Source organism: Ruditapes philippinarum, unplaced genomic scaffold (genome assembly GCF_026571515.1).
Source record: "Ruditapes philippinarum isolate M1 unplaced genomic scaffold, ASM2657151v2 ctg4614_1_1_1_1, whole genome shotgun sequence".
Taxonomy (NCBI): Eukaryota; Metazoa; Mollusca; class Bivalvia; order Venerida; family Veneridae; genus Ruditapes; species Ruditapes philippinarum.
Window position 1 is genome coordinate 61,065 of NW_026865287.1, and position 12,557 is coordinate 73,621.

At 33.7% G+C, this 12,557-nt stretch overlaps 1 protein-coding gene across 1 annotated transcript; it reads right to left on the bottom strand.

Annotated features, from left to right (window-relative positions):
* Positions 1–365: 365 nt before the first annotated feature.
* LOC132728547 (peptidylglycine alpha-hydroxylating monooxygenase-like) lies at positions 366–11,258 on the bottom strand. The gene is made up of 12 exons (XM_060714193.1): positions 10,874–11,258; positions 7,085–7,139; positions 6,473–6,593; positions 5,283–5,359; positions 4,766–4,843; positions 3,855–3,903; positions 3,048–3,112; positions 2,409–2,492; positions 1,656–1,732; positions 1,331–1,384; positions 1,055–1,104; positions 366–644 (listed from the first exon to the last, which is right to left on the bottom strand). Exons 1-12 carry the CDS (start codon positions 11,033–11,035, stop codon positions 410–412), a joined length of 1,107 nt encoding a protein of 368 aa, XP_060570176.1. The 5' UTR covers positions 11,036–11,258; the 3' UTR covers positions 366–409.
* Between the last annotated feature and the right edge of the window lie 1,299 nt (positions 11,259–12,557).

Here is a 12,557-nt window from a genome sequence, read left to right on the forward strand (position 1 = left end):
GGATTTTAAAGGGGATCCAATATTGGCTAAGATAAGGACTTAAAGGGATCCAATATAGGCTAAGATACGGATCTTATAGGGATCCAATATAGGCTAAGATACCCATCTTATAGGGATCCAATAAAGGCTAAGATATGGACTTAAAAGGATATAATATGGCTAAGACATGGACTTAAATGGATCCAATATAGGCTAAGATACGGAACTTATAGGGATCCAATATAGGCTTAGATATGGACTTAAAAAGATCCGATATAGGCTAATATATAGACTTAAAGGAATCCAATAAAGGTAAAGATACAGACTTACAGGGAACCAATATAGGTTAGAATAAGGATCTTAAAGAGAAATAACACAAAACATAATTTTCTGAATTAAGAGTTTATTTTTGAAACAATGTTTGCTATTTTCACATAAGATTTTCTTCATTACTGTTTGAGATAACATCTTCAATAGCAAAGGGGTCATCACGTGTGAACGAGGGTATTCCTTCTATAGAACTGGCAGATTCTGGAGGCGTTGTTAGATAGTCGGCCCAGCGAAATGACTGAGCGTCTCTCTGACAATATTCTATCTGCAGAGTGTCTTCATAATCTGTGTAGTACATGATGTAAAAGTTACACATTTCATCCTTATGTTGAGGCCTGCAACAAGAATACCAAAAACAACTATACATTTTTTGGGCTCCTAATTGGAAATTTACAAAGACAAAGAATAAAAAGAGAATCACGACTGAAACAAATTGATGAAAAAACATAAGGGGTCACCAGCGTACTTTTTGATTTACCTTCCACTGAAAGTGATTTTTTGTTCATGTTTTTCTTTTCTTGCTTTCCTGATGACTCAAAATCAAGATTTCTTTTCAAATTAATAATTAGTTAATTCATTTTCAGGCATTATGCAAAGTTTAAAACAATGCTATCTTAAAATTATTTTGTTATATTCCAATGAGTAAACAGACTGCATTTTCTTGTTAAAAAAAGGGCATAAGTCGAAGAAAATGTTGTATTATTTCACACAAGCAACTGCTATTTAATACAATTATGATTCTTACCCAATTTGTGTGAAAAACTTTCGTTGACTGCTCATTGTACATCTTGAAGCCTAAAATAAATATAAGTTTCTTTTCATCAGTGAAATGTCACTTCACCAGACAACTGAACAGCACTTGTATAACAGAGTTAATTGTTTATAATGTGAATAATGGTAATTACATTTGTATACTTGTTCATAAAGGCTATATCAGAAATATATTTCACTTCCAAATCTGTTAACAAGCACAAAATGTCATTATCTCTTTGCATTTTATAGCAAATTAAACAATACACACCAGAATATCTCCCTTTCTGACAACGAGTCCCTCATTAGATGCGTCATAGAAAGTCTGAAATTATGTATATACATTTCAACAAAAACATGTAAATATTATTTAAACACATGTACACAACAAGCAAAATACAGAGTTTATGCGTTTGAGCTCATTATTTGACCGCTAACTAAAATTTTGAATAAAGAACCACGACATAAATTAAAACATGAACTGTGAAAAGGCAACAGAAAAGAAAATAATAATAACAACAACAATATAAATATTTTTTTTCAATAAACCCTCCATTTAAAAAATCACGTAAAGGAACCAAAACAATAAAATATACCTGTGGTAGCTGGGGAGACATACGTCCTATCTCGACCCATGTTCCGTTCCTAACTCTATAACCGGACGTCACAACACCTGTAATAATAATGCACGGTCTAACACACACAAGGATGGAATATGTAAGATAAATATTTATGTTGGAATGAAATTATCCAACAGTCATAAAATACCGCCCTACTCCCCCACCCCGGTTAATGCGGGAAATAGCCGGGAAATTCATTTTTGTTTAAATTTTTCGTTTGTCCCCGCCTTCATGATCGCCCAATGCAGTTATATTATTGTTTTGGTGCCAAAATAGAGGGGAGTAGGTTCAACCTGCAGTTTAGGGACTTTTAGGAGATTTTATCCTGTCACTGTGTTTGGGCCGAGTTAAAATTATCCGATGCATGATAGTGAAATCTACAGAATACCACTAAAATATATAGAATGCTATATACGAAGTATACATTCTTTGAGAAAAACAAAATTGTGTGCAGCAACATTTTTAACTTGTAGTAGACCCTACTTCTTCTTTATTTACCGAACACGTACCTACAATGGTTTTCGAAATAGAAACTCAATGGCGTTAATTCGATATTGTCCATTCCAAAGAGCTAAAATGATTAAATTTATCTCTCGAGTGATATATTATGCTCTTGAATTAAGTGTGTAAGTTTCAACCCATTTCCTCCAGTAGTTTAGTGAAACCCCTTTTGCACGCAGAATTTGATTTTTTTAAAGGATTTCCATATATAAAATTTCAACATTTTACCAAGATTGTGAGAATGCGTCCTGTATGCTAACGGAATGATCGTGTAATTCTTGTTAAACTCACACGCCGTCTCCATGTGGAATTCTAAAACAAAACAAAAAAGTGATCTACGTATTTGTGCAAAAATTAAATGTTTAATTTTTACAGGGTTTTTGAAAATTGTTCTGTTATGGTATACATGGAGAATAAAAAATAAAGTCACACAAACAAAATGATTGTATTGATAGGTACGAGTATTCAAAGACAAATTTTCATGTCTAATCATAATAAGTCAAAGAAATGATGAAATTTAGATAATGTTTGCTATGTTTCTTACTGAGGCAGTAGGAACAGAAAATAATTTAATTTAATGAAAGATATAAAGTAAAAGATTTCCGTAGAAAACTATATGAGCCGCGTCACGAGAAAACCAACATAGTGGGTTTGCGACCAGCATGGATCCAGACCAGCCAGCGCATCCGCGCAGTCTGATCAGGATCCATGCTGTTAGCTTACCAACTCTATTACAGGTAGAGAAACTGATAGCGAACAGCATGGATCCTGATCAGACTGCGCGGTAGCGCAGGCTGGTCTGGATTCATGCTGGTCGCAAACACATTACGTTGGTTTTGTCATGGCGCGGCTCATATATTTTGTTACCTTTAGTCATAGGAGGAATAAAGCCAAATGTATACATAACGAAATATCCAGCTTGGTATTTCTGCCTGAAGAGCGAATAAAACAATAATGAATAACGTGTAATTGTAATTCAAACCGCCAATACAATGAATTAAAAAAATCTTTAAAGTTAAGTCTAACTCGAAGAGTCGAGTCGGACACTAGGATTAACCTTAACCTCTCTAAATATTTTAAAGTGTATAGGCCAACAATGGGCACATTTTCCGGAAGAATTTAAAATATTGATAAAAGCAAAAGATAAAAAATTATCAGATTTTCTTTTAAAATATTGCTTAAAAAAAAAGTTGATGATAAAGGTCGTATTTAGTATGAACATGTATATGATAAATGGATTATAATATTTTGTTCTAAAACATTTTATTATCTGCTATATAAATACATGTATGTAATTTCAGATCATGTATCTTACACTTGCCAGAAACATCCGTATATATTTTTTTCCTGGTTAGTTGTTATGTCTGATACTAAATACTATCCGGGTAAATATTTACTGTATTACAGACCTATTACAGACCGCCCAATATAGACAAATTCTCTTTAAATGGATTTAACCATTTGTCCATCATTCATAGTTGTGCCGGCTGATTTCGGGCTGCAGTCTGCACTGGTCACGTCGGTATATTTAGTTGCCGCTCACAGGCTTAAGGGTGAAGTGTCATGGCAATTTATTAATAAAACTTTTCATATTTGACAGTTTTGTGAGTTGGAACCACAATAATAACATGTTTTTCTTTAGGATGATATTGGTAAGAGATATTATATACTTACGGTTTGTCTGTAATATACAGTGTAACTCCAGAATTGTCCGTATGTCCGGCTAAAGGAAAACCAAACTTACAATTTACACAGAAAATTAAGTAAAATATAGACGTAAAGGCAGAATGAAAACTGCATAATAGGATGAATATGATTACAAAAGCATTTTAAGCGAAACAAAAATGGGGGTCACCGAGGTCGTTTCCGAATTTTCTGACCTTGAATTAAAACACTTTGCTTACTTATCATTTACGTATCACAAACCTTTTTTTCTATTGGTTGATTTTGTTCATACCAGACAAAATTTCAAGGAATTCTATTTAATATTTGTGCTCTATTCTTAAGTTTAAACTGCAGACTGACACTTCTTTAGAGATAGGCCACCCGTGTAGTCCGACCTAGCTGTATCATGTCGGTTGTTCAGTTGTTTTATTTTGATATTGAAATCCCTTTAACTTCGGAAGAACTGCTCAAAATTCAAAGCAGGTCAAATTCATTAAATAATAAAAGATCATTGGTTAAAGTAAATGGAATTCCGCTAAGGTTTTTTAACATGATTGGACAGGAAATAATTTTTCGAGATTAATGTTCTATTTCATGCAGGTCAAGATCAATAACTTGTGTGCACAATTTCAAATAATTCGCCCACTCCTTGTTCCAGAATAATTATTCTAATAGTGAAAAATGACAGAAAACATAAAAGCGTTGCAACGCTTTTCACTCAAATCGGGATAAGAATTGCATAAAAACGACTTAGAACTACTTTATTTCTGGCTATATTTCTCTATTACTTTAACATATCTTTCTGTTTTTAGTGCCCCAGACGATCTATGTAAAAAAATCAAAGTGTATGTTTTTAGCTTTTGAACCTCAGTGGGGTCCCTTTACGTTAACAAAGACAAATCTTACAGATATGTAATTACCTTCAAATTGTTCAGCATAATGAAGTTGTATGACTATGTAGTTGATATTACTGCGGCCTCCAACACGAAAACCAACATCTGTCACAAAAGCCAATATTATCATATAATGCATTACAATTGTTCATTAAAGTGACATTATTCTCATATAAGTCTTTATTATAAATAAATCAACCAGGAAAATGGCCATCCAAGGCTTTCTTATTTAATGATAGATCTTTGACGGAACGCTTTACTTTGACTTAAGTTTTTGCAGCAAATTGAAATAAAAGATGATGAAATAGAGCGTAAATTATTCAAGTTACGGATCATAAAATACATTACGAATTCATTACATTTCATTGAACGTTCATCATTTAAGTAATAGAACAGAAATTTACCTTTATACGGATTTATTTCAGTTTATTATCCAATAATATAATTATAATATTTAAATCAACGTAGTTTTGGACCTGTGTTTCATTTTTTTCTGGTATTATAGTAAGATTATAGTAAGAAAAATGCAGTCATATTGTTATACCTTTAGGAAATGATCTTCCGTCAGCGTCCATTGCCCAGGCCCACACAATTTGTCTCTCTCCGTCCCCACAGACAGATCTTTGATTATATAAGATGTTGTATAATTAACATATCTTAAATTAATATCAATTGTGAATATACCTGAAAATGGAATCCTAATTTTGAAAATTAACATGAAGAAGTATCGATAAAAGGAGCGTGTACAAGAATTATATACGAAAACTTTCAAGTTTTGTAGGTATTTTTGTTTATAATATTATTTGTTTTGAATATATATATTCTTTATTTGAGTCTCATCCATACATAACAACATAAAACGATTCAATTACATGATTTTACAAAATAAAAGTTGTTTAAAAAAAATAAGGATTACAAGAGACCTAAAAATAATCTAATGGAAGGGAGGCAACTCTTCAATATAACTTCCAATATAACTTACAGAGTTACCTCTCTTCTCGTTGCATATTCATATGCATATTACAACTAAATATTGTTAAAATGAGAAAATACTGCGAAAGACTAAGAATTTCTGGGACAACTGCTTTATAGTGAAAACCCTAGTCATGTTCTCTTCTTATACCATAGATGATGTACAATTAGATAATGTATCATAAATCATAACTATTAACACATAATTTATTAATTAGTAGCACCATTTAAATGACTTGCTAAACATAGCATTGATGCATTGCAATTATATAATACTCCGAGAAGTAAAAGGGAGAAAATCATCTGTGAAGAAAATACTTTGAAATTCACATAACGATAATTGTAACCTGCTAGTGCCATGTTAGTCCAACTTATTGTACTACGAGTTGAGATATTGGGTTGATTTTGTGACTAGGCAATATATCTTCTCTAGAGGCGAGATTTTGACCCAGAACAAAAATGTCTCAAAATCTAGCCTTGGCACTCAAAATATTTTGATTAATGTCATGCTTGTCTGTTAATGAAATATGTGAATGACATGATTGCGAAAAACATGCTGTTCAAAATAATGTATGTCTGTAAATAAAAGTATGTAACATAAAACATTTATGATATGCCAATGCACGACATGTTTTTTTTTCTGTAAATGTCTGAATTTTAACATGATTATGTATTTGTGATTGGCTTAAACTCAAAGATATTTCCATCGAAGTATTTCCATCGGCGAATTTACATATACAATCTAACTGATAATTACTACACCTGTTGGAATGGTCATCCATTTCACCACATGACCAGTATGGCCTGTCTGAGCCCGGATTGCTACATCCATAAACCATCATGTGATGTGCCACATTCTTTGTTGCGTGGGGTTCAAACTTCACTGTATAAACAATATGATATAAATACAATTTACCCAAAATTACAAAGCCAAAATACAATTTACCCATAATAACAAAGCCAAAAGGCCAGTCTGTCTTTTTATAGAATTGCATAAAGAAATTTTAAGAATATTTTAATGGACACGGACTGGTTTAAAGGCACATTAAGTCTCTGACATGAATAAATTAAAGAGCAAACATGCGTTTTTTAAAATGTTTTGTGTTAATAACCTTAAGAAAATAGCGTTAAATGTGAAATGATTTGTGATAAAGGGAGCAAATGTAAACATAGTAATAATGTAACTTCCATTCAAAATGCTATTATACCATGTGTACTATTAACCAAAATGCATGACTCAAGTTTATGGCCAATGAGTTACGTTTTCGAAAATACAAAATGCTTATTTACTACAAATGTACTAATAACCGAAACGCATGACTCAAGTGTATTATAGTGTATTATATTTATATGGCCAATGATCAAGAAACTCACATATATAGGCCTCCTCCTGTTTCAGTTGAACCGCGTGACACAGTAAGTCGTCTGCCTAACAAAAATAATATTTGGTCATGAAAATATTAGCTGTTCGTGCTCTGCTAGATTTACACCTGACCATAACTACAGACTGTTGTACAAAACTTAAATGAATGCAATTGTTTCGTCCGGTATCGATTGTTTTTAAAAGAAATAAACTTCTGTAAGTGTGGTGAAACGATTTGAACTAAGTACCAATGCATGAAAGTGCATGCTTGTATGGTCGGTTAGTAGAGAACAGTTTTACCTTGACTCAACCCAACTCAACTCAACTTTATTTAAGTAAATAAAGGCCTCCGGCCCAAAAGTATAAATATAATACTAGTTAGTATTGTATACATGTATTGAATGTAGTTGCATAACATAAAATTTGAATAAAATAAGTCAAGAGCTGGTACTTTTAGAAATGTTTTCTTCATTTTGTGTATTCATCAGCGAATAAAAATCGTTAATTGTAGTACCATTTGAATACCAATCATTGAGATCATTAGTTCGGACGTCATTATAGTTAGAACATTGAAAAAAGGCATGAAATTCACAATAAATAGCAGTTACATTATTTTGGATAAAACAAAATAAACATATTCTTTCATGAAGCGGTATATTATTTTTTCTTGCATCTCAGACAGGATTATCTACCGTTGTCACCGGTGCTAGAAAACCCTGTCTTACACCCCCCATGTAAGACAAGTCGCATGCTTTAAATGACGTCATTGACGCGTGCCTTTTATGAATGAATTGCGTTCTTAGGATGACGTCATTTTTCCGTTATGAATGAAGTTGTATGTTCATACGCTACTATAAGAAAAAAGTGCGTAATGAGAATATCAGTTTTCATAATGTCTGTTCCGAAAACAATTGACATGTGATATGCAAGAAAAAGAATCAAACACCGGCTGTTAGTACATACGAAACCTTGCAAGAGCAACCATATATTTTCTTGGAATAGATCTATCACTGAAAAGATAACGTTGACTCTTAAAAAAATTATAATGGTAACAACGGGACGCAATATTTATATCATTATGCCATTTTTGTTCAAACAGTCTTTCAGTCGTTGATGAAAAGTTAAAATAAATATGTCTATATTTTAAATATCTTGTGCAAGCCATACATATCCAAAACCCTAAGTATAAAGTAGTGATTTTACGTATTTCGACCGATCTCATCTAGGGACTTCAACATTTTATAACATTGTCTCGGATATATATGATCTGGCATAGTCAACAATTTACACCAGTATTTTATAAACAGTATCATATTTTCTAGCAGTTTCATACCCGGATGTGCCCAGTTACATTGTGGCGCCGTTAAATGTCACAACGCCGCTAAATGTCGCACTTGCCGCTAAATGTTGCACCATTGCCGCTAAATGTCGCAACCGCCGCTAAATGTCGCAAAATCATTTGCCGTTAAATGTCGCAATGTTAACGCTAAATGTCGCATGAATTTCCCTTACCGTTAAATGTCGCAACACTACCGTTAAATGTCGCAAGGTGTAAATTCATGTTAAAATCATGATTAAAGTAGTATTATATTACTTTTTAACATTCTCATAGTTATTTTTATTGTAATTGCCATCTTTGTTTTATTTGTTTTCTTTTATGAACCTAAATATCGAGGTTTTGAGCTGCTATATAATGTAATCTTTAGGCTAGAAAGGATAATTGATACTAAATTCTCAATAGATAAGTATTTTTAGCTGATTGCATTTGGAAACCAGTTGAACAAGGGGTTTGACATTATCGGAAGATAGATAACAACCGCATGTACATTAATTATTAGAGCAACCTGATTAATAAAATCAGCTCCTAACTAACGATACGCTACATGTAAACATAAGATTTGAACTTTTATCATGTTGAAATTAACTGTACATTGTAGGCTATTAAATTTAAATGCATTGGCTGCGGTTGTATTAACAAACATATTAGCGAAACAAAGTAACCACAGTTAAATGATATCATATTCGACTTTCAAGTATAATCTTTCATAAGCATCAGCTTAATTGTTATGTCACTGGTTTACTGTATGAAAATTGTTTGGTCTTTGCCGTTTGGGCCCCGGATCAGTGGGTTTGAGTGCTATATTTTCCTTGAATACTTAAGTTGTTCAGGTGTGTGTTGAGGAACATCAGTCATTGATAAAATAGGGGGAAAAAGAACCCATAAAGAAAGTCCAAAACGGCAAAATTGAAAATGATGCAGGCTCCGTTTGATAAAGCCCAAATTAACACTGTCCGGTAATGGCCACGGTATCGCTACTGTGTCTTAAGCTGGTGAACCGAGGTGTTCCGTGGTGTTTTTCTGAGAAATCAAATTGCATTTACACATCCCCGACAGAGCCCAGGTGTATTCCCGGTTCAGAACCCGATATAGCACCGGATATATACGATAAGCGCCGATGCTAAATCGGTGTATTCCCGCTTGATTCCGTTGGAAACCCGACTAGACACGGTTTCATCACGGTCCATCCCGACCATCGCCGTTTTTGCCACGGTAATGCTATTGGTGATGCCGGTACTGTGCCGGTGACGCCCTGGTAATGCACCGATGCTTCCTGTTCAAGTTTATGAGAATAAAACTGACTGACCACGTTGACATCAGTCATTTGGCAGAGATGCCATCCGAAGGAAAGGGGATGGAAATTAGAAAAAAACCGAATTCCGATCGCGAGAATATCATAATACTTTTAAGATGTTGTCAATCAGGGTTATAAATGAAAAAGGGAGACAAAAGAAAAATACTTATCTATTGAGACTTGAATTTCAATTGTATCTTTCTAGAATACGCTTTCTAGCGTCAATATTACATTATATAGCAGCTCAAATCCTCGATATTTAGGTTCATAAAAGAAAACAATTAAAACAAATATACTTTTTGTTAAATGGCTATTACAGTCAAATTAACTATGAGAGCGTTTTTAAATTAAAATACTACTACTTTTAATCATGATTTTAACATCTTGCGACATTTAACGGTAGTGTTGCGACATTTAACGGTAGCGGAAATTCGTGCGACATTTAACGTTAAATGTCGCAACACTTTAACGGCAAATGATTTTGCGACATTTAGCGGCAGTTGCGACATTTAGCAGTATTGGTGCGACATTTAGCGGTAAGTGCGACATTTAGCGGCGTTGCGACATATAACGACGCCACATACATATCTAAATATGTGTATAAATATATGTAAAATATAAAAGTTTGTCCTGATATTAAAGTATCCATCACCATTTCTTCACTAAGTGTTTCCCGACTTATGTAATGAGATAAATACAAATGTATGCATATTGAATTTTTACAATTCCATTGAAGCTATTTCATTGAATCGTACTATATTACGTAATCTACGGTTGGTGTGTATTTTTGTTTATGTTTTTGTATTTCATTAAATAAGTTTTCGTTTGGTTTGCAGCGAATAGGTTCTTAAAAAGCTTTAATTAATATCAGTTTGATGATCGACATTGCTTTGAATGACGAATGTATTAAAACAATAGTTCTTCTTTTTTAAAACTGCATAGAATTAAAAAAAAATATTCAGTACTACACTTATGTTAGAGTATGAATGAATGTGTGAGTGCGTGGTCTGCCATATCTAGCTAAAATACTCAATGACTGTAATGTCTTTTATAAATATGTTTTCTAACTCCCCGAGTCTGAAAGATGTTCCTGACAATTCAGAATTTCTTTATTTAAGGTTCTTGCATAGTATTTCACATAGTATCTGATTAAGAAATATCCCATACCTTTGAAGGAACGGCTTGTGGCATTCGAATCGTTACAGAATACACATCCTCTTCCTCTTTTTGCGGTACACGTGCCTTACCTAACACATTGCACGTGCACTCAAAACACAGACCTAACACAAACACTAGGAAAAGTTTAACTGTTAAGTATTTACTAAACATTGATATGTTTCCTATGCCAAAATATTTTAAGAAGGCTATATTAGACTATAGGATTGACACTACACTTTAAACACAGGTCAAGAGATAAGGAACGTATAAAAACCCCATAGACAGACTAGTACATTACAATCATCACGTATTGTTTATTGTGTCCGAAAAATATTCCATTATAGAAACAGATATCTTGTTTCTATTATTTTAATTTTAGTTTTAACTTAATAAATATGTAGATCTATTATCTGTGATTCAATCGTAATGCCTGTCGAGGATGAAAGAACGCACAAAAGCAAAATTTCGTTACACACTAGACTGGCTTGATGTTCTTATCTTTGATGTACAAGTCCGTGTCAAAGGTCATAGTCAATAATATGCTATATGACTTGCACTCATTTGTTTGCATTTAATAACATTCCTTCAGCTAGATGTATACTAGTGGAGGAATTTAACTGGCACTCTACATGCATAAATGTGCAACAGAAATATAGCAAATTTATCTTGAAAATGAATCTCGCCATTTTGATTTTAAAATCGATTGTAAAGGATCAGATATAGCATATAACTTTACAATATCACATCATGATTAGCGGAAAAAACTGTTCGTTCAGTAATTAAACTGTAACAATTGTCCCTCACCGCTGTGGGTTCGAATCCCGACAGGGACTTTAGATTACTTCACGTGGGGAAACTATCCAGCTAGCTTACAGAACGTTGGTGGTTTTGCTGGTCAGTGGTTCTACTCAGATGCCCGTTTGTGCCCAAAATATTGCACGGAATGGTACCACGAGGTCTTCCTTCACCATAAAAGCTGGAACGTCGCCAGATTAACCTATACTGTTTCGGTGTGACGTGAAACCCAATTAATCAATCAAACAAACAAACGTTAAACTGTCATTGTGTATGTCATAGGCCCGAGGTATAGTAACCATTTCCAACAGAACAAATAGCGAGATAAAAGAGATGTAAGTGCTTGATAGTGGAGTAAGGACAAGTTTCACAGTATTAAGTGATAAAATAAGGCGTAACACGATCTTAAATCAAAATCCTAATAATTTTGCAACAACAGCTCCGCTGAGACTGTGCAATATACGTCCATTGGCAAATTTACAAGGCATCAATGAAATCTTTCAAAAGGTATGCTGTGAAAACCAATTGTCTACGGACGGACAGACGGATGGATGAACAACGCGATAACCAGAACAGTCCTTAACTAGAACTGCCACTGTCATGGCGTGATTACCCCCGCATACCACTTTGTCAAAATCAACAGTGGTCATTTAGAGCTCAAGGACAACGTCCCTGCCAAATCTGAGCCAGTGCATTCTAAGTTATGTATTCTACATGCTTCAAATGTGAAAATGTCAAAATCAATACACTGTGAGCAGTTGAGGGGAAAATTTTTTTATAGTTGACCTTTGACCCAGTACCCTCAAAATCAAAAGGGGTAATCATGACTAACCTTCATGCCAAATATGAAGACTGTGGGTCAAAGGAATCTTAAGTACATGTAATTGGGCGGACAAGC